This window comes from Gymnoscopelus braueri (assembly GCF_963280865.1).
Source record: "Gymnoscopelus braueri genome assembly, chromosome: 12".
In the NCBI taxonomy this organism is placed as follows: Eukaryota; Metazoa; Chordata; class Actinopteri; order Myctophiformes; family Myctophidae; genus Gymnoscopelus; species Gymnoscopelus braueri.
Genome location: NC_137614.1, coordinates 51,866,220 through 51,890,753, shown reverse-complemented (window position 1 = coordinate 51,890,753; position 24,534 = coordinate 51,866,220). Strand labels below are relative to the sequence as shown.

General features: G+C 40.7%; 1 protein-coding gene and 3 long non-coding RNA genes across 4 annotated transcripts; all 4 read left to right on the top strand.

Moving 5' to 3' along the window:
• Positions 1–11,541: 11,541 nt before the first annotated feature.
• LOC308097338 lies at positions 11,542–13,001 on the top strand. Its single transcript, XR_013934206.1, has 3 exons — positions 11,542–11,579; positions 12,567–12,720; positions 12,881–13,001. It is a non-coding gene; the product is annotated as an uncharacterized lncRNA (long non-coding RNA).
• Positions 13,002–15,739: 2,738 nt separating this feature from the next.
• On the top strand, positions 15,740–16,854 carry LOC308097214. Its single transcript, XR_013934199.1, has 3 exons — positions 15,740–15,860; positions 16,064–16,203; positions 16,656–16,854. It is a non-coding gene; the product is annotated as an uncharacterized lncRNA (long non-coding RNA).
• A 101-nt stretch (positions 16,855–16,955) lies between these two features.
• On the top strand, positions 16,956–18,650 carry LOC308096939. Its single transcript, XR_013934173.1, has 4 exons — positions 16,956–17,042; positions 17,457–17,644; positions 17,852–17,993; positions 18,150–18,650. It is a non-coding gene; the product is annotated as an uncharacterized lncRNA (long non-coding RNA).
• A 41-nt stretch (positions 18,651–18,691) lies between these two features.
• Positions 18,692–24,155, top strand: LOC308096657 (uncharacterized protein; the record flags this gene model as incomplete). The annotated part of the gene is made up of 14 exons (XM_080444069.1): positions 18,692–18,791; positions 19,166–19,333; positions 19,555–19,674; positions 19,753–19,800; positions 19,921–20,004; positions 20,112–20,177; positions 21,132–21,195; positions 21,575–21,625; positions 21,894–21,938; positions 22,184–22,248; positions 22,336–22,459; positions 22,541–22,606; positions 23,168–23,321; positions 23,917–24,155. Exons 8-14 carry the CDS (start codon positions 21,617–21,619, stop codon positions 24,153–24,155), a joined length of 702 nt encoding a protein of 233 aa, XP_080300195.1. The 5' UTR covers positions 18,692–18,791; positions 19,166–19,333; positions 19,555–19,674; positions 19,753–19,800; positions 19,921–20,004; positions 20,112–20,177; positions 21,132–21,195; positions 21,575–21,616.
• Between the last annotated feature and the right edge of the window lie 379 nt (positions 24,156–24,534).

The window sequence follows — 24,534 nt, the reverse complement described above, 5'->3', positions numbered from 1 at the left end:
ACGTCCGGTTTTGACGCTGTGTGCTGGGGAGCTATGAGCTAATAAATAAAGAGCCTAAATGGACTTAAGTGAGTGCTGGCATTCCTTTCTATGAACTCATTGCTATTTAACACTTATTTTAACCAAAGAAAATCCCTTACCCTACCTTTTAAAGTCTTATTTAAGTCATTATTCATGTCACATCAAAGTCCTTATTATTTAAGTCATTATTCTTGTCACATCATATAAAGTCCTTATTCATGTCACATCAAAGTCCTTATTATTTAAATTATTATTCATGTCACATCATATAAAGTCCTTATTCATGTCACATTTAAGTCCTTATTGTTAAAGTTCTTATTATATTCCTTCATTCCAGACCAGTGTGTGGAACCTGAAGACCACCTTAAACAGGAACCTGAAGACCACCTTAAACAGGAACCTGAAGACCACCTTAAACAGGAACCTGAAGACCACCTTAAACAGGAACCTGAAGACCACATGGATCTCAGTAGGTTTCAAGCTCTTTGCAATTTTCTATTTAGGCATTTAGCAGACACTCTTCATCCAGAGCAACTTAAAGTAATCACGGTAAACACATTCATCAAATGCATAGAGACAGTGTAGTGCCTCAGTAATATAGGGTCATAGGTAAACCAAAAACCTAGCATCAGTCTAAACAGTATAATATCACAAGATAAATCATCTGTACATTGAAACTATCAATTCATCATTAGCCATCTGTCTAAATAACATGCTATCTAAATTACACTTAACTTCTGCTTCTTTTCCATGATTTGGTTTCTGGATGCACTAGTTAGTGTTAGTCACTAGTCACTCACTCGTTTAAGACTCTCTCCTGGTGAGAAAGCTTGAATTTACCTGTTTGATTAGTTGTGAGTGGATCGCACATTGTATGCTCCGAACGCAAACACATCTGCACGAACACACACACACACACACACACACACACACACACACACACACACACACACACACACACACTTGAGGCAGAATATCAAGCAGACAACAGAAGATATTTACTGTATGTAAAAATCAAATAAAACAGGAAAGATGTTTTTTGTATGTAAGGTTGCTAAGTTGTTTCTACTGGTGATTTCCACAGGCCACAGGGAGAGGTCTACAGTATCTAGAGAGATGGCCTCCAAAAGATATTCAACGTGGTCAGAGGAACAACGAGAGATGGACGAGGGACTTGGACTGTTTGATGCAAGGATGCAACCTGTAATAAAGTTGTACAGGATAGGTATGTGGTGTTTTATTTACTGTGGTTTAAACCTGTATTAAAGTTGTACAGGATAGGTATGTGGTGTTTTATTTACTGTGGTTTAAACCTGTAATAAAGTTGTACAGAATAGGTGTTGGTGACAGGTATAGGCAGCTATATTGGGTTGATATGGTTTTTAATTGATTCATTGATCATGTCATTCACAAAGAGGTCACGTGGTGATGGTGCGACGTCAGTCAGACAGTGGTAGTAAAGTCAGCTGTTCACCTGCGCTTTTTATCAATGAAATGGAGAGGTGGTGAATGGGGGAAGTCCAACTTTGCTAACCGCACGGTAAAGTGCAACACTATACTACGATTCACTTTGTCATGATGTCGCTAAAATGAAATGCTTTTAACTTTAATAAAATGAACAAAACGCAGTACTCTGGAACAGTGATTTAATGACAAGCGGCGCGTCTTGCAGGTTAACCTTTCCCCCGATTTAGCCTCTCGGTGACGAAATAAGTTGTTTGGTAGTCACCATACAATAGATATGTAGTGTTTTATTTACTTTGGTTTAAAACTGTAGTAATGTTGTACAGGATAGTTATGTATTCTTTTATTTACTGTGGTTTAAACTAGGTTTACACCGAATATATTAGGCTGAATAAGGCAACAAAATGCATATTCGGTTTTCGGACGAAATGATTTTCAGGCCGAATCAATATTACCAAATGTTTAGAAGAAATACACAAACGGCACAATCCAATTGTTAAAACACAGTTGAATGGAGAAGTATATATCTGCTTCTCTCAGTTAAGTCCAGCTGACATTCCTAGTTATAGAGCTATTTAACACTTATTTTAACCAAAGAAAATCATGTCCCCTACCTTTTTAAAGTCCTTATTCATGTCACATCAAAGTCCTTATTGTTAAAGTCCTTTCTTCTATTCCTTCATTCCAGACCAGTGTGTGGAGTCCAGTCTGCAGGTGAAGATGAGTTCTCCAGCCAGGACTGTTTCTATCAAACAGGAACCTGAAGACCACCTTAAACAGGAACCTGAAGACCACATAGATCTCAGTAAGTTTCAAGCCCTTTACAACAGTGTTTTTTTTGTTTTTTTGTTATTAAACTTTTATTGATTTTTCAAATACAAACAAATATGCGTTACAATTTCACAATAATCTTAAAATAAACTCAGTATCCCCCACCCTTCTCCCCTTTCCCACTCTTCATCCCCCCATCCCTTCCCACCCCGCCCTCCTTCCACATATTCACACAACACATCCACAGCATCATCGAGTCAGTAGATCTTTCAGATCTGATATCATGTTTGTCCACAGTGAGATTGTGCTCTGTTGAGCATGATTAATCCTGGCCGATGACAATTCTAGATAGGCAATTTCCAAGAAGCCTCTTAGCCAGTGTGTTTTGGATAAGTCATGTGGAGGTTTCCAGCGTTGGACTATAATCTTTTTGGCTGCTGTAAGTCCTGCCAGTCAGATTTTGCGTGACTTTCCAGTAAGAGACAGTTTAGAGTCATCATTCAAAAGATGTACAAATGGATCCATTGGCAGTTGTACTCTCATTAAGTCTGTTAAAGTCCCCAACACATTTCCCAAAAACTCCATAATCCCCAGACATTCCCATACCATATGGACAAAAGAGCCCAAGGTTCCCGGGGCACAGAATGTGCAATACGGGTCAGGTGCCAATCCCATTCGGTGCCATATTCTGGGTGTTACATGTGCTCTGTGACAAAACTTAAAGTTGTACAATGCAGAATCACAAATAACGATTTTTAGCAACCTCTGCTGGTCACTACCGTCACTGCATACAATTTCCGTATTCCTCGATTACCCAGAATTCCATTCGTTTTCACCGGAAGCCGGAAGCGTTTCAAAAAGCGATCTTTTAATTGTTTTATACTATCTACGGATCGTTTCTCTTAGCCAGTGGAGCATTAGTTACCATGAGCTGTGCTTTCTTTTTCTGTTCTTTTTCGATCTTCCAATCCTACATTCTCTTAAAATCAGCGTGAGGTTCCTTTTTGTTATTACCGCGGTAGTTCCTGGCCAAACAGGAAACCGTTGCGTTAGTTCCTGGCCAAACAGGAAACCAGTGCATTTCCTTCTCCGTTTTCCGGCCAGATGACGTCATTTCCCCGGGAAAGTCCCCCCCTTCACCGTTCAATAGTAAATATATAAATAAAATAGTCCATGAGCCAGACAAGATTTAATTATCGAAAGAGTGGGCAAAACCATACCTATATTAAATTGTTCATAGGGTCAATACGAGTAAATAAATATATGATAACCTCTCCACAGGAGCAGCTTTTTCATGGTTATCACACATTTTGTTATTTTCCCCATACGTACATGACAGGTGAAAAAATGACAACATTTTAAAAAGAGTTATCATAATGAAACTTCTTGAGTTGATTACTTACATGAAGACAATGATTTATCGTATTACAAGTTTTCTGAAATTGTATATTTAAATATGCAAATTAGGCATTTAGTCCATGAGCCAGAGCATCAAAATTGAGCCAGATATTGAATATTCCCTCGTTAAAAACCTTTGACTCCAACATCTTAACAAAATGAAATAAGTATGTTGACTCTGGCTTTGTCCAATGTTCCAATGTTGATTCTGGAAAGTTATGCAAATGTGGGCATATTTTCCTAATGCCTAATTTGCATATTTAAATATACAATTTCAGAAAACTTGTCATACGATAAATCATTGTCTTCATGTAAGTAATCAACTCAGGAAGTTTCATTATGATAACTCTTTTTAAAATGTTGTAATTTTTTCACCTGTCATGTATGTATGGGGAAAATAACAAAATGTGTGATAACCATGAAAAAGCTGCTCCTGTGGAGAGGTTATCATATATTTATTTACTCGTATTGACCCTATGAACAATTTAATATAGGTTTGGTTTTGCCCACTCTTTCGATAATCATTGCTCAATTTTGGGGCTCTGGCTCATGGACTAAAAGGCTTCCGGGGGTGAAATTCATGGAGTGGGTGTTGTGAAACTTTTGCCACTCACAAAAGATATACAATTTAACTTTAGTTTTGTTGAAAACGTTACCTAGTATGCCTTTAAGATGTATATACTGATGATTTTTGAAGCACCAGCTACGTTGTCCCAAATAGCATCCCAGTCCAATTCTAGCCCCAAATCTGTTATATCACCATTCCAGGCTTTCATTCCTGCTGATGTTGTATATTTTTGAGAATTCAATTGATCATATAAATATGACACTATTCGTTTAGGAGCTCTCTGGAACCATCTAAGAATGGGATGGTCTTTTAACTCAGTACCCCAGGGAACCCTATAGGCCCTACAAACGGATCTCACTCTGAAATAAAAGAATAGAGAATGCCTATCGATACCATATTTTGAGACTATATCTTGAAAATTAAGAATATTAACCGATCCATTAATATCTTGGAGAGTCCTAATGCCCTTCTCCTCCCAAGTTCTGTTAATAAGTGGTCTCCCCCCAGACAAAATGTGGTTGTTATTCCATATTGGAGATGCTGTACACCATTTACTTTTAAATCCTATTAATCTCTCTACTGTTCTAAACACCTGTTGTAAATATGAAAAAATCGGACCATAGTATAGATTACATTTTCTGGTAGAAATACCCATCAGGAGGAAATCCTTCAATTGCACAGGGGTTAAGAAATTACGCTCCAATTCTTTCCAGGAAGATGTATTATCATCCTCCATCATGACATTGAGACTTCTCAACACAAATGACCAGTTATACAGTTTGAAAATAGGACATGCCCATCCCCCAGCAGATTTCCTGTATTGAAGCACAGACCATTTTATGCTCGTCTTTTTACCATTCCAAATGTATTTTCTTAATTAGGTATCCAGCTTTTTCCAACGGGACCATTGAGCTGATGAAGTTAATGCGGGGCAAGATGTTCATCTTAACCACCCCTTTACAACAGTGTTGAACCAAAGTGCTGTACACTCGTTAACAAAAAAATACTAAAATATACAAGAGCAAAACAATAGACAATGCCTAGTGGAAACAGCAACTCTGTCAGAATTTTCGAACGCCAAGGAGTACAAGTGAGTTTTCAAATGTGATTTAAACACAGGCAGAGTTTGAGACGCTCTAACATGGGGTGGAAGCTCGTTCCACAGTTTGGACGCTACGGCGGAAAATGTTCTCCCCGGGTCTTCAGTTTTGTTGGTGGGACCTTAAGAAGTGATTGGTCGGTAGACCTCAAGGCCCTTGTAGAGTTATTGGGAGGTAGAAGCGCCGATATGTACAATGGTGCCAACCCATTTAAAGACTTAAAAACAAACATTAAAGTCTTCAACTGAATCCTGTAATGAACAGGGAGCCAGTATAAGGAGGTAAGAATCGGGGAGATCATACTTCTGTGCCCCTGTTAACAATGTGATTACATCAATCCGTGTCAGATCTTCATCAGGAAATTGAGAGCGCAATAAAAACAGCGGAGCTTTTTTGACCGATGTGTATACTTTATTTTCCTTTGTTGAGAAGTGCAACCTGAACACTGAAGTGGATGTGTGTGCACTAGCTTTTCATTAAACAGAGGAAACACTGCATGAAAATAATGTTCAAACCTTTACCGGTCTCTCATCGTATCTTTTTCCTAGACGTCCTGCACCTCCCTGTGTGTAAAGAGGAGGTTTCCCCTGAAGAGGAGAGGAGCCCCAGTCTGGTCCAGGAGGAACCAGAGCCTCCAAGTGAAGATGATGGTGAAAACAGAGACACAGAGCCTGTAGCCAGCACCTCAACTGAACACATGAAAACACAAGCTGATGTAGAGGACTGTGGAACATCACATCCAACTAGTGATGACCAGCTCCTCTCTTCACACTGTTCTGAATCTGACATCACTGAAGACAGTGATGAGTGGGAGCCCAGTGTAGATCAGTCACCTTTAAACACACTGAAGTCACACAAGACACAACATGTGGAAGGACAGAGATTGTCTTTGAGCAACAAGATGTCATCGAAAGAAGCTCACTCCATGCAGAGTCACAAGGGGAAGAAAAGTTTGATTTGTACAGCCTGTGGAAAAATGATTAATCAGACAAATCTGAAGCGGCACATGTTAACTCATACAGGGGAAAAGCCCTTTATTTGTGAAGTTTGTAGCAAAAGCTTTCGTCAAAAGTGTGATCTAAAAATACACATGAGGACACATACAGGGGAAAAGCCATTTACTTGTAAAGTTTGCAGTCAAGGCTTTGGTCAAGTTCAAACTTTAAAAGGACACATGATGACTCATACAGGGGAATATCCATTTCCTTGTATAGTTTGTAGCCACGGCTTTATTACCAAGCACCATCTAAAAACACACATGATGACTCATACGGGGGAAAGGCCATTTGCTTGTAAAGTTTGTAGCAAAGGCTTTCATGAAAAGGGTGGTCTAAAAACACACATGAGGACACATACAGGGGAAAAGCCATTTGCTTGTAAAGTGTGTAGCCACAGCTGTATTACCAAGGACCATCTAAAAACACACATGAGGACACATACAGGGGAAAAGCCATTTGCTTGTAAAGTTTGTAGCAAAGAATTTAGTCAAAAGTGTGATCTTAAAAAACACATGAGGACACATACAGGGGAAAAGCCATTTGCTTGTAAAGTTTGTAGCAAAGAATTTCGTTTTAAGTGTGATCTTAAAATACACATGAGGACACATACAGGGGAAAAGCCATTTGCTTGTAAAGTTTGTAACAAAGGCTTTGTTCAAAAAGGTCATCTAAAAAAACACATGAGGACACATACAGGGGGGAAAACTCTTTAATTACAATTCATGTTTATGAAGCTTATGACTTCATATCAATATCACCATTATTTACTTTTTTCTCTTCTGCCTGTTTCACGGGGGGCTAGCATCAGCACGCCAAGCATCTGCCCCTGCTTTCTTATGACCTCCCACCTATATATGGGGGAGGGGCTGATTTTTTTATGACTCCGCCCTATAGATGGGGAAGGGGCTGCGGGGCTGACCCGGGACTCCGCCCATTGGGAAAAAGTGTCATGTTATCTTTGATAGTTCTGGTCTATTTTTCCCCACATATTTGTATCATTCTATGTTTTACTTTGGAAGTTTTCTTGGTGCATAAACATAATGACAGTATATTTCCGTTTTATTCCTTTGTCTTTATTTTATGTATTTATGTGTTTCTCCTTGTATATGATTGTGTTATGTTATGTGATGGGTGTCCATGTAGGTGTAACTTTACAAGCTACATTTTTCCAGGGATAGAAATGTAGCTTGATCAAGCTACTGCCATGGTGAACTACTTGTAGCTTTACAAGCTACGCTTTCAAAGTAGCTTCCCCACCACTGTTTACACTCCCCTGTGTGTTCGGTTCTTTGCTGGTTTGTAGTTCAATGTTCGTATGATGTGAGCGTGTGTTTGGCATCATGCCTTCTATGCAGCCTGATACCAGGGCCTGTTTCTCAAAAGCAGAATTAGATAAGCCTGGATTTAAGCCAAATCCAGGTTTGACAAAGTCTTCTCCGTACAGCCTGGTTTATTCCGTATTCCAAATTAAATGCACAAGTCGTCCAAAAATATATACAATTTATATACAAGTCCATAAATATAAAATTCAGTTAGACTTAAACATGAGGAGTTTAAGTCAAAATTAGAATTATCACCTACTAATCTACACTGCTATATTATATGCACATGGAATCCATCTATCTATATATCTGCAGTGCCGTCCACGGGGGACCCCCGTGGACCCCAGGCCGCCACGGGGGTCCCCGTGCATACGGGCCGCCAAAAGGCGCGTTTTTTTCAGGCTTGCAGATCTTCTATTTTCGCACAAGAATTTAATTCATTGGTTTGTGATCAGATTTACTGCTTAAAGGGCAAGACCACTTTGGTAGAGGTTTGGGTTGTGTAGTTATTGCCATGATGTAACTCCAAAGGTGGACAAGAAATCAATAATTTCTCCATTGACTAGAAATTGATAATTTAAAATATGCTCCTCATTGACATACATTGTACAGTGAAGAGGCTCTTTTAAGCCTGTACCTAATAATTTACATATATCAGCCATTTTGTATCATCTAAAAAAATCTGTAATAAATTATAAAACATCCAACAACAATATGAACTATAGTGTTAACAGAGTGACAATGACATATCACATTCTGAAACAATTATGATTCATGGTCACACTATTTCAGTAATATAATTAAATTTGTTATATCTTATTTTATTTATTTCATTTTATTTTAATGCAGGGTCATTAAAATGAGTCCATATACAAACATAGGTGTTGAATTAACTGTGGAAAAAGTCATTGGTTTACAATTGGACTAACAGCTATTTCACAAAACTTGAAGAACAAGGCACTGGATTAAAAAACTTGACTGTTATCCATCCTTTATTCAATAACAATACCATGGATGAATTCGGACATCCTTACTGCCATGAAGGTCAGAAACAAAAAGTGTTCTGAGCTTCATAAAGGTAGGATCAAACTCGCCAGGTGTTTTAACAGAGGTCTCGAATCCCACGTAGCTAAACTTGAAAAAGAAAGAAACAAGCTAAGAAACACGGTTAATGGCATGCTCGAATTAGCAGAAAAAAGCTTCCTCGATGACAAAATTGAGCAATATTAATATATAATATAATATATATATATTTTAATATTGCGGCATGGTCATGCTGGACCTCCAGAAGGCTTTTGACACCGTCAATCACCCAATTATGATCAATAAGCTCAAAGCAATAGGTTTTGATGATACGTCAGTGAACTGGATGAGATCCTACCTGGAAGGGAGGGAGCAAGTGGTGGAAGTAAACGGCACCCAGTCCCCCCCCCTCCCTGTGACTTGTGGTGTCCCACAAGGAAGTATACTAGGACCTTTACTGTTCCTGATATATGTGAATGACATGTCATCGGCCTGCGACTGCAAGCTGTTCCTGTTCGCAGATGACTCGGCCCTGCTAGTCTCGGACAGGGACAGGCTGCAGGTTGAGAAAACTCTCAGCTCCGAACTCAACAAGATCTGCATCTGGCTCTCTGACAACAAACTTTCATTACACCTGGGTAAAACTGAATCCATCCTCTTTGGGTCCAGTCCTAACCTTAGCAAGGCAGAGAGTTTCACGATCAAAGTGGGTGATGATGTCATCAAAAGAAAGGATGAAATTACCTACCTGGGCTCCATCTTGGAGGCAAACCTCTCTGGTAACAAAAACGCCGAAAAAGTGATCAAAAATGTCAACCAAACAACACGCTATTTGTGGAGGATTGATCGCCTAGTCAGTAAGAATACTCTGAAGATTCTTGCAGGGGCCCTCATTCAAGGTCATTATGATTATGCATGCACTTCATGGTATCACAACACCTCCAAGGCCTTAAAAACAAGGCTACAAACATCCCAAAACAAACTTGTAAGGCTACTTCTTGGCCTCAATCACAGAACCCATCTAACCCCTGCTCATTTTGCTAGGATTGGATGGCTTAGGGTTGAGGACAGAGTACAGCAACTTGCTATGGGCCTGGTCTTCAAGATACACCACAACATTGGGATCCCCCTGTATTTGTCAAAATACTTCCAAAATGTTAATGCAGTCCATGATCATAACACCAGAGGCAGCTCCACGGATCATGTTCAACCCAGATTTGGCTCAACTAAGGGTATGAACTCGTTCTCATGCTATTCAACAAAAATGTGGAATGCCCTACCAAAAGGAGTAAAAGAGTGTAAAACCCTACTCACTTTCAAAACTGCCCTAAAGATACACCTTCAGGAGGCTGCAATTCGAAAATGGCCCTTAAAGTCTTAACCTACCCCCCCTACCCCCCCCCCCCCTTCCTTCATTTTCCTCTTTTGTATATATATATATATATATATATATATTTTTTTTTTTTTCTCTCGTCATACCAGTAACCTGAAAGCTGATTGTATGACATTCTGTATAGTAGTGTGTATATCTGCCTGCCTCTTATATTTCATCATGATTTGTGTGCATGGGGTTCTCATCTTAAACAAGCTTAGTGCTTAATGAGGGTTTCCAGTTTAGTAGACCTTGTATTGTGAATTTGTACTTCCATGTACTGTTATGTACTGTCATGTACTATTCTCATGTCTTTCTAAATAAACTACATCAATCAATCAATACACACGCATGTTATATTAATGCAGTCCATGATCATAACACCAGAGGCAGCTCCACAAATCATGTTCAACTCAGATTTGGCTCAACTAAGAGAAATGAACTCGTTCTCATGCTATTCATCAAAAATGTGGAATGCCCTACCAAAAGGAGTAAAGGAGTGTAAAACCCTACTCACTTTCAAAACTGCCCTAAAGATACACCTTCAGGAGGCTGCAATTCGAAAATGGCCCCTGTCTAAGTCTTAACCTACCCCCCCCCTCCTTCATTTTCCTCTTTTGTATATATATAATATATTTTTTTTTCTCTCTTCATACCAGTAACCTGAAAGCTGATTGTATGACATTCTGTATAGTAGTGTGTCATGATTGTGTGCATGGGGTTCTCATCTTAAACAAGCTTAGTGCTTAAAGGGATATTTCACTTTCAAAAAAACTTTTGCTCATTTTATCATCTACTCAGGCTTTAGTGAGCCCCCCAGACAGTTTTTAAGTTCCTTGATTCATTATTTAGATATTTGATATTCATTTTATCAGACACGCCCCCTTCCTATACAAACCCATTGTAACTTCAAACTCCATTTTTAACCTGTTAGATTCATCAAAAACACCCCTCCTTGGCTCTGGTGACTCACCCTGCACTCCTAATACGCGAGGGGGCCGTGTTTTTTCGAAGTTATAATGGGTTTGTATAGGAAGGGGGCGTGTCTGATAAAATGAATATCAAATATCTAAATACTAAATCTAGCAACTTATAAACTGTCTGGGGGGTTCACAAAAGCCTGAATAGACGATAAAATGACCAAAAGTTTTTTTGAAAGTGAAATATCCCTTTAATGAGAGTTCCAGTTTAGTAGACCTTGTATTGTGAATTTGTACTTCCATGTACTGTTATGTACTGTCATGTACTATTCTCATTACTAAATAAACTACATCAATCAATCAATCAATCAAACACTTCCTCCACCAGGTGGCGAAAGCCAACAGTGCCTGGACCCTTGAGATGGGTCTGGATGCAGACCGCAGGCAGGGGGCGGTTCCTTAAGGGGAGGATCCTTAAGGAGGCGGTTCGTAAAGGGCTCATACTAAATACATACTGTAGGTGGCAGTAATGCAACTTAAGGGATTCCAGCTGCTTTTATATATCCTCGCAGAAGAAGACTTTCGTTCTTTCAAGATGGCCGAACAACACGTTGAAACAGCGGTAATAGTATTTTCCAGAGATTTATGTTTATATTCATCGTAATGTCATTTTTCTTAACACACAATTGTCTCTTTATCAAAGTAAAACATTGACTGTCCAACCTCGTTAAGCGTTAATAAAGTAAATAATAGTCGGATGTGGTAAAAATGTTTGTGGTATTAAATGCTAACTTAGCATGATGCTATTATAAACACGTTGGCCTTTAGTCCCGTTTGCAACCGGGCCTACTCTACTGTTATAATAACGTTAAGCTTAAATAGGTCAATAGATTATGGCTCGGTATCAATACTGTTACCGGTTACCAAAGCTGATCATCTAATTGACCTAAGCTTAGCGTATTATGCTGTGACGCAAACCAGCACTTAGCATGATGCTAGTGAACTGTTGTGTACTGTTGTATTATCTTGGAAATATAAGTAGGCCTGCCCTACGTACTGTAACTTAATCAAATAATATGGTTTGGATTCTGATAGACAACATGGCTGGCTTGGTTGGTTGAATTGAGTAATAAGATGTGCGGTACTAATTAAAGTTTGTAACTACTGGTTGTAATGAACCAGACGAGAGACGGACGCATCCTTTCAGTAAATGTCGGCTGCTAATCAATATGTAAAAATAACACTTCGGATGTGTCTTCTATAATTATGTAACATTAGTTATGGCATCATCAGAAATGTGGTTAAGTAATATGATCAGAGAAGAGTCACTGGTCATCTAACACATGCTTAATAGCTCACCTAACACTATTAAAGACAGGTTAAAGAATCTAACATAATAAAAACTACCTAATATCTATAAGCAAAAACACTAGCTATATTATACAAACTATGTGACCCCTTTAGCTGCATAAACTAAGCAATCCAATTAAAATATAAATATCAAAGCTCATTCAAAAACGTTCCTGTCATTTATGTGATATGAATGGTTACTGTTGAAAGTGCAAATAAAAACTGTTTGAATAGTAAACAATTCCTCATTTTCTCCCAGATTCACCCAACTGTTTACAAGGGGGATGCCCTTCTAACACCCCTTTGTGAAGGCCCTAATAAGTACAAGTGCACATTCTGCAGCAAGGTGGGGGACTATGGCCACATTGTGGCACATCTGCAGACCCATAGAAGAACGGCTGTTAAACATGGAGGTATATCTTAATCTAAATAAATGTTGCAGATCCTAATTTGAGTTAGTCTAACCAATTTACTATTACTAACTAATATTATTCTAACGTGAATTTGCATACAGTTTACACTTTTATATTGCCTTAAGAATGAAGCATTTGTAAACTGGTTTTCTCTTTGTAGGATTCACAATGTACAGGTGCAATGGTGTGTGTTGCAAATCCTCGCATTTCCACTGCTGCTACTGTGGGGAGATCAGAACCCAGACCACTTTTCTGAAACATGTTCAGAAGTGCGCAGGGGCAGCCTGCAGCATTGGATCGCTTCGCCAGAGTAAGTGATGCACATGAACACACCATAAGTAGTGATCATAACCTTGTTCCCCCTAAAGACAACTTAAACAAAACATGGGAAAAATGTATTGTACAACTATACTTTTATAATGTAATCTATCCACTGTCTCCCCACCAGCTGCCACTGTCTCCTCCTCAGCCGCCACGGTAGCCTCCTCTGTCTCCTCTGTCTCACCAGCCGCCTGCAGCATTGGATCGCTTCGCCAGAGTAAGTGATGCACATGTTATGACCAGAAGCAGTGATCATAACCTTATTCCCCCTAAAGACAACTTAAACAAAACATTGGAAAAATGTATTGTACAACTATACTGCTATAATGTAATCTATCCACTGTCTCCCCACCAGCTGCCACTGTCTCCTCCTCAGCCGCCACGGTAGCCTCCTCCACAGCATCCACGGTAGCCTCCTCTGTCTCCTCAGCCGCCTGCAGCATTGGATCGCTTCGCCAGAGTAAGTGATGCACATGTTATGACCAGAAGCAGTGATCATAACCTTATTCCCCCTAAAGACAACTTAAACAAAACATGGGGGAAAGGTATTGTACAACTATACTGCTATAATGTAATCTATCCACTGTCTCCCCACCAGCTGCCGCTGTCTCCTCCTCAGCCGCCACGGTAGCCTCCTCTGTCTCCTCTGTCTCCCCAGCCGCCTGCAGCATTGGATCGCTTGCCGCTGTCTCCTCCTCAGCTGCCACGGTAGCCTCCTCTGTCTCCTCAGCCGCCAGCAGCATTGGATCGCTTGCCGCTGTCTCCTCCTCAGCCGCCACGGTAGCCTCCTCTGTCTCCTCTGTCTCCCCAGCCGCCTGCAGCATTGGATCGCTTGCCGCTGTCTCCTCCTCAGCTGCCACGGTAGCCTCCTCTGTCTCCTCAGCCGCCTGCAGCATTGGATCGCTTCGCCAGAGTAAGTGATGCACATGAACACACCAGAAGCAGTGATCATAACCTTATTCCCCCTAAAGACAACTTAAACAAAACATGTGAAAAATGTATTGTACAACTATACTGCTATAATGTAATCTATCCACTGTCTCCCCACCAGCTGCCGCTGTCTCCTCAGCCGCCACGGTAGCCTCCTCTGTCTCACCAGCCGCCTGCAGCATTGGATCGCTTCGCCAGAGTAAGTGATGCACATGTTATGACCAGAAGCAGTGATCATAACCTTATTCCCCCTAAAGACAACTTAAACAAAACATTGGAAAAATGTATTGTACAACTATACTGCTATAATGTAATCTATCCACTGTCTCCCCACCAGCTGCCACTGTCTCCTCCTCAGCCGCCACGGTAGCCTCCTCCACAGCATCCACGGTAGCCTCCTCTGTCTCCTCAGCCGCCTGCAGCATTGGATCGCTTCGCCAGAGTAAGTGATGCACATGTTATGACCAGAAGCAGTGATCATAACCTTATTCCCCCTAAAGACAACTTAAACAAAACATGGGGGAAATGTATTGTACAACTATACTGCTATAATGTAATCTATCCACTGTCTCCCCACCAGCTGCCACTGTCTCCTCCTCAGCCGCCACGGTAGCCTCCTCTGTCTCCCCAGCCGCCTGCAGCATTAGATCGCTTCGCCAGAGTAAGCGATGCACATGAACACACCAGAAGCAGTGGTCATAACCTTATTCCCCCTAAAGACAACTTAAACAAAATATGTGAAATGTATTGTACAACTATACTGCTATAATGTAATCTATCCACTGTCTCCCCACCAGCTGCCGCTGTCTCCTCAGCCGCCACGGTAGCCTCCTCTGTCTCCCCAGCAGCCTACACCGTTGGCCCAGCAGCAAAAGTAGTCCAGTCAAGGGCCAAAAGGACAACATGCCCTTTGTGTAAAATTGAATTGTATACGAAAAACCTCAAGACCCACATGGATCGACGTCACTCATCATCTGTTCCTGATATTACTTCTAATCATCATCTTCCATCGCAATGCTTAGACCTCAAAAAGGGCATTTTTGCTGTTGGAAGGACATTTTCTGGCCTGAGAAACCCCATTCATGTACAGAAGTTCACCTGGGGAAACAGCCACCAAGTTGTTTGTGAGCTTGAAAATTGCAAGCAGGCATCAGAATTTTCCAGAAGAAGTAACTTATTAGGGTTTGAGTGTATTCATGTTAGGTCTCTGATATACTGTCCTACTTCATCCAAACCAGACGTCACACTGAAGGAGGAAGTGCTGTCAGATATGGTTGGGAAGAAATGGATTTCTGACAACACAAAAAGAATGTGTCTAGTCAGAAAGGAGAAAGCTGAGTCGGAAAACAGCCCTCTGAGTAAAGAGGTGACATTTTGCAGTGGCGAATCAAGAGTTTATGTGTCAGTACTTGAAACATGCACCTCATATTATGCGAGGCTAGGCAGAGTGTCTGTATGTTATGACATAAAAAGAAATGCTTGGCAGTGTCCATGCTCAAAGCCAAAGAATTCCTGTGCTCATAAGTCCATAGCAAAATGGCACTTGAATCAGACCCGACCTGAACTCTTCCTAAAGGTCAGAAGTACAGACGGTGATGTGTTTGAGACCTTTGTAGAATCTGATCCTGAAGGCCACAGTACTGAGGACATTCTCTATCCACCTGAGGGAGACTCTTTGACATCACTTGTTCTGTACTTGTTGGACCATAAGAAATTGCCAGCTGTTCTGTCAACGGATGTGTGTTCACCGCAGAACATGGAGATACTGCCAAAGCACCTCATACCGCTGGAGAACTTTTGCAGTGTTTGCCCAGGAAAAATTCCTCTGTCGGATCCTATGCCGATAACTCATAAAGCCAGCATAGTGACATTCACTGGCATAGTAAAGGGTATGTTTAGTTTATGAATATATTAATGATACTTCCGCTGGCCATCCATATGCTAGAGTAAATGTTATTTTGTTAAGTATAGCAGTCATTCACTATTCATTTATATGCTGTATATTGTCTTTTGTACACACACACTATCGTATACACACAGATATATAGACATCTGTAAATCCCATCACTAATACTTTCTTGTATTTTCTCAGATGTGTCCACGTACTGTAAAAGGTGTGGGCTTTGTGGACATTTCTACCGATATCAAGAATGGACAGAGGGGCTGCACAATTTTGATGACCACACGATCTTGTCACTGCACCTTTGCCTTTTCTTGAGACAGTCTGTCCAGGTAATCTACACTTATGCATTAATGCAACTTTAACCACTTGAACCCAGCATACATATTCTGGGAGTAACATTAGCCAGATATAGACTATCTACAAGCTCGCGGCGTGCCGATGCACTGTGAGCTTGTAGATCGGCTAATTTTGGCAGAGACATTTGGTGTAATGGGGGGGGGGAACAGCAGGCCAAGTACATTAAGTAACTCTGGTCAGTTTGACTAAGAATAGAGGGTTTTAAGTGGTTGATACATCATTCATTTGATAGACATGACACATCATGAAGAATTTTAATGAGTCAGTGGTGGTGCATGAATAGTCTTTGAGCAAGCAGTGAATGGTTTCAGAAATGGAAGTTTTTCCTACTTGCCATGTAACTCCCTGGTAAAACATCAATGTAGAAAAGCAAACATGACTTGTCTTACACTCTGTTGTGATCTCATTTCAAATCTTATTACAGAATCACACTGCTGTGGGAAGGGCCTTGGATATCTTGGAACAGACGAACAATGAAAAGTATCCAAACCATGACTCCATTCTTCATGGGTACCTTCACTTTGAGGCCATGACAGCACATGATTACAACTTTTCATGTGTGCACTGTGGTGTCCATCCGCCTGTAGTCATAATGGACTTGCACAAGAAAGGAGTTTTTACTATGGCAGGTAAGCACTGTTCTGTCTTCTCTTTTAACAGACAAATCTCACGAAATGACACTGATTTTGAGCAAAATGTCTTGCAGTGAGTGAAATCAAGGCTCCCCCACCAGAGTTTGACGGTCATGTCGACATTGAGGAATTCTGGCAATCGGTTGATCAAGAAATTGTTTGCAGAGGCTTTCTGAAAAGTAAGATATAGATTTCTATTAAGAGTGCCCTGCAGAAATAGGTTTTCCTAAGACCCCTGATCCCCTGTGTCTTGGCCACTATGTATGAACTGTACTGTTTATTTATCCAGCAGATAAGCACTCATTAAATGATCCTCAAAGACTGCTGGTTCTGGTACAATCTCCAAGGTTTTTAATCAGCAAAGTTTGAAACTGAAAGGCATATAAGAAAAGAAAAAAACAGAACCTCTTTAAAATTGTCCACAGAATGGATCAAGTAAAATCTTTACATGTGTCAGTTCAGTTTTAAGCAACCATGGGTGATTTTGTCACTAAATTTGTAACTGCTTTAAATTGTATTCAATGAATTGGCCTCTATGTATGAACTGTACTATCAATCTAAGATTTTGGGTGCGTTTGTTTTCCACTATGAAGGTAACCGTGACAATCCATGCAGAGTTTCACCTTCATTTCACAAGTGGGCGCCATGGATTGGACCTCGTACCAGATCGGGCAAATGCGTTCTCAACACTGAGTTTGCAAAAGTAAAAAAGTCTGATGCAGACCAGGTAGACATCGATGTCACAGAAGAACGCCTCTCAACTGAACTGACTAACTTAAAGGTGAATAAAATGTGTTTGACTTAGCAGTGCTCTCGAACTGTAATGTATCCATTGACATTTAGTACATTGTTGTACTAGATGTCTACTCTGCTGGAGGTTTTTTAAATGGCTTCCAGGTTTGGTCAAAAGCAAGGGGAGAGTGTGGTACTGTCAGCTACTTTTCAACATCTTAATGGTTGGTGTGTGTGTGTATATACATTTACACAGGTTGAAGCTTTGCGGAATCTGGTGAAAGGGTGTGGGATTGATTCTAAAGGCAGCAAAATGGATCTAATCCTACGTTTGAGGGAGGCGATGAAAACACGGAGCACTTATGACAAGGTGTTTGAAAAGGTGTGGGGGGCATCTGGTAAGTGTCAAAAGTCCATTTAGGTAATCAAAAAATGTAGTTAATTTATTATGAGAAAATATTGAATTGCTGTAAACCTACAGGTACTGTATGTCTGTAATTATACCGGACAGCTAGGTTAATGGCCACACTAATTATATGTATTTACATTTCAAGGTGGCTGGGCAGTGATCCTGTGTCCTTGTGGCATCGTGAATGCTGTGAAGTTCAACATAAGAGCTGAAAGCCCACGCGATTATGCTGATCTGTTGCTTTCCTTTCGTCACTTCCCAAACGTTGTGGTTTATGATTTTGCACGGGGGTTAGTAAGTCATACCAACCTGCGGGAGAAAGAGAGACTGCCCTTCAGCCCACATGGAGGGAGAATGGCTGCACCAACACCAGAGAATATTGCGTCTGCCAAGAAAGGGCAACTGAAAATCAGTTTGCCATGGTTGCAGTTGGAGAAAGACCCCCCTGATGTTAATTGCCATCCTGCAACTGGTTCTGCAGAGCATTACGCATTATACGACACCTTCCATCAGTCTAACACAAAAGATGAGACCGATGCGCTTAGATTAATTGGACTTGTGCCTGAGCTATGTGGGTGGCTCAACTCCCAGAAAGCAGAGCAGCTCTTCTCTGAAATGAGAAAGAACAATTATTTTATGAACTCTTTCTCCCCATCAAGTCACATCTTTCTTATGCGTAATATCTTGCATCACCATAATGAGAGGGTTAACCAGTTGGCACTGAAGAAGTTGAGGACAGTCTGTAAAGGAGAGATCACCCTTGATGCCCTTGGAAAGGCCATTTTGGGTATTTATGCTTTAATTACCTAATTTCAATACATTTACATTAGGATCTATTTGAGTAAAAGTAGCACTTCAAGTAAACATGATAACCAAAAGTGTCTATGTCTAGACATATACCATAACCACTCATCCTAAATACTTAGTTGACTGGGATCCCCAAGGGCTGTATACTAGATCCACTCCAGTTATTTTCTGCTTCGAGTTTTGTTATACTGGAAAACAAAGCGTACAATGCATTGTGATGCGTTGTGAGCTTGTAAATCTCCTATTTTCATAGACTCTTCATCCTAGAATAGAAATGCTAGCAGGGTTCTTATTGTGGTCAAAACATCACAGAAGGATACATTAATTAAATGTTGTCCATGTCTTGCAGTGCAGGCAGACACACAGGCAGATGTCTCGACCAACGAGCATGAAGTCGCTACAGATGTGAGCACGACGGACCACTGTGGGAATCATTGTGAGGCTCTCACTATGACCTCAAGCATCAGGCCCTGTCGCACCTCATGGACACCAGGAGTGCATCATCCCCTTCAAGAGCAGTTGGTATGTGGTTGCATTGCTGTGTCATCTCCCCACATTCATTTTGTTGCCATCTTTTGCAATTAATCAAGTGTCAGAGCCCTGTTCCAGGCATATGATGACTCTTATAATAATAAGTTTAATTCATTGTACACATTTCCTCCTGTACAACGTTTTCAATGTCACAAATCTTGTTTTAATTCCTTATTTGTTTGACACTGCTTGCATTTCTTTGTAATGTGTAGGTCGACTATGTTCTTGATGCGACCAGACCAATGGAGGAGCTCATCGTCAAAGACTGTCATACGTGCCTCACAAGAGAGAACCTTGTCACCCTGGGACTAAGGCGGGAAATGGACTCCATGGTGGGGACATTTTTTTAGTCAGAATTTCTGAAGTTATTACACTTTTCTGGAATTAGGATTAAAGTGATGTCTTTACAGGTGGGAAATGCGTGCTTGAGGCTCATACATGAAGCCATGCAGTATCAGGTGTGTATTATGCAGTATCAGGTGTGTGTGTGTGTGTGTGTGTGTGTGTCTATATATGTGTGTGTATATCACAAATTTGATTGAACAAAATGTATTTATTGATAGACATATCTTCTACAGGGCAAAGATGTATTCGTAGTGGATCTACATGTTCCACCTACCTGGCTGGCACCTAATCACTGTGACGCTCGACTCTCTCTTCCAGTAAGTACCAGGGACGTGCAGTTTGTATTAAAAAGTTACTTCAAAGATGAGTGTGGGGGAAAAAGCCTTAATAATAACTATACATATTTGCAATATTTCCATTTAAGGTGGACTCCCACAAGAGGGATGCCTTGATTTTCCCCCTGTGGATCCCAGGGCACTTTGTTCTGTGTGTAAGTGACTCTTTAGTATTGCTTGCAAAACCACCCTGAATGAAAGACTGATCATGTTGTGACCATGTAGATATATATTATATTTTGTGTGCATTGACTTGATCTGTAGCTGTGTGGTGTCCATTGGCTTCATCTGTGGTGTAATGGTGTAGACTTTGTTGACTATTTTCCCTATAGGTTATGAAGCCATTAAAGGGAGAGATTCTCTTCCTGGACTCACAATATTACAGGGGGCGAGGCTTTGCGCCAAAGCCTTATCAAACGATCTTGAGGTTTTGATCTTAAGTTGTTTGCTGAAAGTCGTGTTCCCCAGACTTTCTCAAACGTTTTAAAGTAAATATTTATTTGGCAGTCGTGTTCCCAGACCTGCAAACTGTTGGCACTAGGGCTGGGTGATACGGACATAATCAAATATCACTTTACTGTAAAGCCTTTAAAACTAGGAAAAGAGAACACTTATGTTCTTAACACTTATTGTTATGTCTATTCTAATGTCATGATATCGTTATAAAATAGATGTATTGCCCAGCCCTACATTGCAATGCATGTATTTTGGGGTTGCATGTCTTGGGTTGCATGTATTTTAAGGTGGTTGAATTAGGCAGACATGTTTGCATGTCTGCCTAATAACATTTGAACATGGTCAAGTAAATTACAGCAGCGTACACGTGATGTCACGGTTTTGCAATTAACTGCTGTCAACATGCTGGCATTGATTAAAGGAAGTGATTAGCGCCAAACCCTATACTGTAGATTCCATTTTGCATGTCAACATTGGAACCGGTTCATCAATGAAACCAGTTTGGGTTCCTAACTCAAATATTTATAAAACGGTTGTGTTCCCCAGACTTTTTCAAAAATGTTATAAATACTTTTTGGGAGTTCTGTTCCCCAGACTAGCTTGAACCTTTAGAACTGTGGTGAGTATTTTACTGATTTTCTTTTTTCTATCAGGGCTCTTGCACAGCATGTCATCCCAGGAGGAGCATGGTCAGAATTTACAGGCCAGGATATTGAGGTAAAACTAATTTGCAAAGAGCATTTATCAGTTTTTAGCTATTACAACAATGTATTTCTCATTTCACACGTTTACTTTACTGTGGTTATCATTTATTGAATACTTTATTGACAGTACAGTACATTAACACTGACAGAACACTACAAAAAAAGCCAAAGGCTTGTTTCAATTGTGGTCCATGTAAACCTTCAACATCTTGACAACTAACAATACATGGTACAACATAATACATTCATAATAAATGCAGCAAAAAAAAGCTAATGATAACCCTGGCGCAGGTTAGTTGGAGGTCAAATTAACCCACCCTACAACCCACATTCCTACATCTTTAAGCCATTGAACTTTGTTGTTTTCTTTCAATTAAACGTATTTTAAACAGGGTCTCCCAAAACAGCTATCGGGAAATGACTGTGGGGTCTTCATGCTAATGGTGAGTTAAAGGTTTCCAGAAGGGGGAAAATTATGCTTTCTCCTTGAAATAACTGGCACTGGGCTCATCTGTAAAAGGAACACTGTCCAAATGTCATTACTCTCTGACACAGCGTTACTTGTTCCCCATTGCCTCAGTTCCATCTAAAGTCATTTATTAACATTGTGTTGCAATAGAATGCCCCCCCCCCCACCCTCTCTCTATTCTGCATGCTGAGTTTCGAAGCATGCAAAATAATTGTACCAACACAACTTTGCTATATTTGCAGTACTCCTGGTATGTTGTGATGGAGGCTCCATTTGATTTCACAATTGTAAGTATATAATCAATGCTGATATGCTTAAAATAGTGTGATTATATTTTGGGGTTTGGTCCATTAAAGGACACCCCTCTGGTCCTTCCAAAGAGTGTTTCCCTTCACTTTGGTTTTCTTTTTTCTGAGGAGGCAGATGTCATTGTGCTTTGTTTGATGTTAACGTGTGGGTCTGTTAGGTAAATAGTGAGTTGGGCCTCCAAACAAAATGATCTGTTAATGTATTGTACTCTTCTGTTCTTCAGCATGACATGCCCCGTTTGAGGAGGTGGTGGTGCACACTGTTGGTGGAGAATCTTCAGATTGAACGGTATGAGTGTTGTTAAATCTAAAAAAATGTAAAGATATTATTAGCAATAATCTGTCAGCAATGTAATTTGGATTTGATTTACTACAGCCATGGACGGAGATTTGCCCACTTCACAGTGGAGGGCCAACAGATGAGAAGACAGATTGACAGCGGAAGTGGGACGCTGTTGACGAGGATCCCCAAGAAGAGACCGTGCGATGAGGTCACCATGGTAAGAAATAAACGTTTTACAGTGCCAAGAAACTTGTGTTGACATCTACGAAGCCATTAAGTAATATGTATCTCATTCAAGGAACCTGTCCCCTCGAAAAATTCCAAGATGGAGGAGCCAGAGGGAATGGCCGTTGGCATTTTGCAGGCAAGTGGCTATACTGTGATATTATTATGTGAAGCACATCTAAGCACATCTAAGCAATTCACTTCATAAACAGTTAGAGGTGAGCTCCATGTAGACATTCTAGCTTGCCGCTTTGTAAATGCTGTGTCTTAATCCGATACTCAACAATAACTACATACAATGCAGTATGTTATCTGTAGCCTGGCATAGCCAGACTAATATCACTGCGTATAGATATTGGTCTGGAATATATTTGGAACCTGCATTTCCAAGGGGCTGATTTAAAAAAAAAAATATCTGAGGATAAACCCACCCAACATTTGCAATTTTCCATGCTGGGCCCTGATTGGTGCCCCACAACTAAGGGCACAGCTAAATCCAATTGCAACCGAGCGGGCCTAGACCAAATCTGCCGTGGGCAATACGTTTTTTTTCACTGGCAGAGTCGTTATGTTATCTGTAGGACACAAATGTGATGGTTATAGAATGAAAGATCCTTTGACACCGTCCTTGTTAAAAGTTGGTGATAGAAACGTATTATTCCAACAATATTTTTTAATTGCACTCGTTACATGTTCACAGCTGCCTGCAGAGACTTTATTGAAGATCTTTGTCCTTGTGGTGCTGGAGGATGGCGACCCCGCAATCCGCACCCTGGCTCTTACATGTAAACGGTTCTGGGAGGTGGTGAGGGAGGACTACTTTCTGCAGGAAGCTCACTTTGCCTGGCTTGACAGTAAGTTGTATGTCTCTAAATCTGCCTCGTTTAAGGACAGGACCAACAAACCAGCTTTATTTCAATTTTGTCTAGAGCTCTAGATTCATCATGGATTGAAAATGTCTGATTTGTACTAGCTTGCTGTTTCTGTCTTCAGGTTTGTCACTGTATATTTGCATACACAGTGAAATGAGGTGTTTGCATGTAACCCTAAGTAACAGGAGCAGTGGGTGCTATGGGGGCAGCACCTCGGGTAAGCAGTTGGGGTTAAGAGTCTTGCTCAGGCACACTTTGACACATTTCTGAGGCCCCTGGAGGCTTCCCAGTCGGGCTCACTAACCCTTCAGCCATGGCCGCCATGCTGTATATAGTTACGCTTTCATTTAGACTCCCACATTTTTATGTGCACAGCATCTCTATGCTACAGGTAAAGTCACTCACTTATAGAACCACAATAAGCTATAGGTGCAGTCAACTTGGACATGACTGCTTGTCTGGCTTGAAAAAAGGCCAGAGCAAAGTTTTTTTTGGGTGGCAGCTATAGGCTTCTGGCTTAAATAAAAAATAACCTGAACCTACGTTTTAGACAATTGAGTCCTTCTTTTCTCATCAGGTGTGGTGACCTGGAAGGAGTACTCTGTGGAGTACACCAAGACCTACAGGATCCCGTTCCAGATCTCCAGTTGCAGACAGTGCCGCAACCTGTACAAGGACTCGGAAGGCTACAGGGGACATGGGCGCAGAGGACAACTCATGGGGATGTACTCTGAAGATGATCTGGCAGGATTTTGCAGCATTGACTGTTTTTATGATGCTGGAGGCACCTTCCCAATAGAGTCTGTATGGGATTAGGCTTCCATTCTTGCATGTGTGGAGAGTACTTTTTAGGGTGTTCATTTTGATGGATGATTTGAAGCAAATTGGAAATATCCTTTTGATATAAGAGTTGAAAACACTCCCAGGGAGAACAGAGACACACGAGAAGCCCACACACCCTATAGCACAGGTTAGCACGCATGCAGGGACAGACACATAGGCACATGTATGTGTGCATACATACATCTCCTGGCTGAGTTGGAATACTTTAATCCATCCTGGCTTCAGTCCAACATTCACATAGTCTATTCATATCATATACAGAGTACAGACGTGACAAACTAAAGGAAAAACCTTTTGAATGAAGTGTCTTGATAAGGTGTTGGGCCACCACGAGCAACCAGTACAGCTTCAG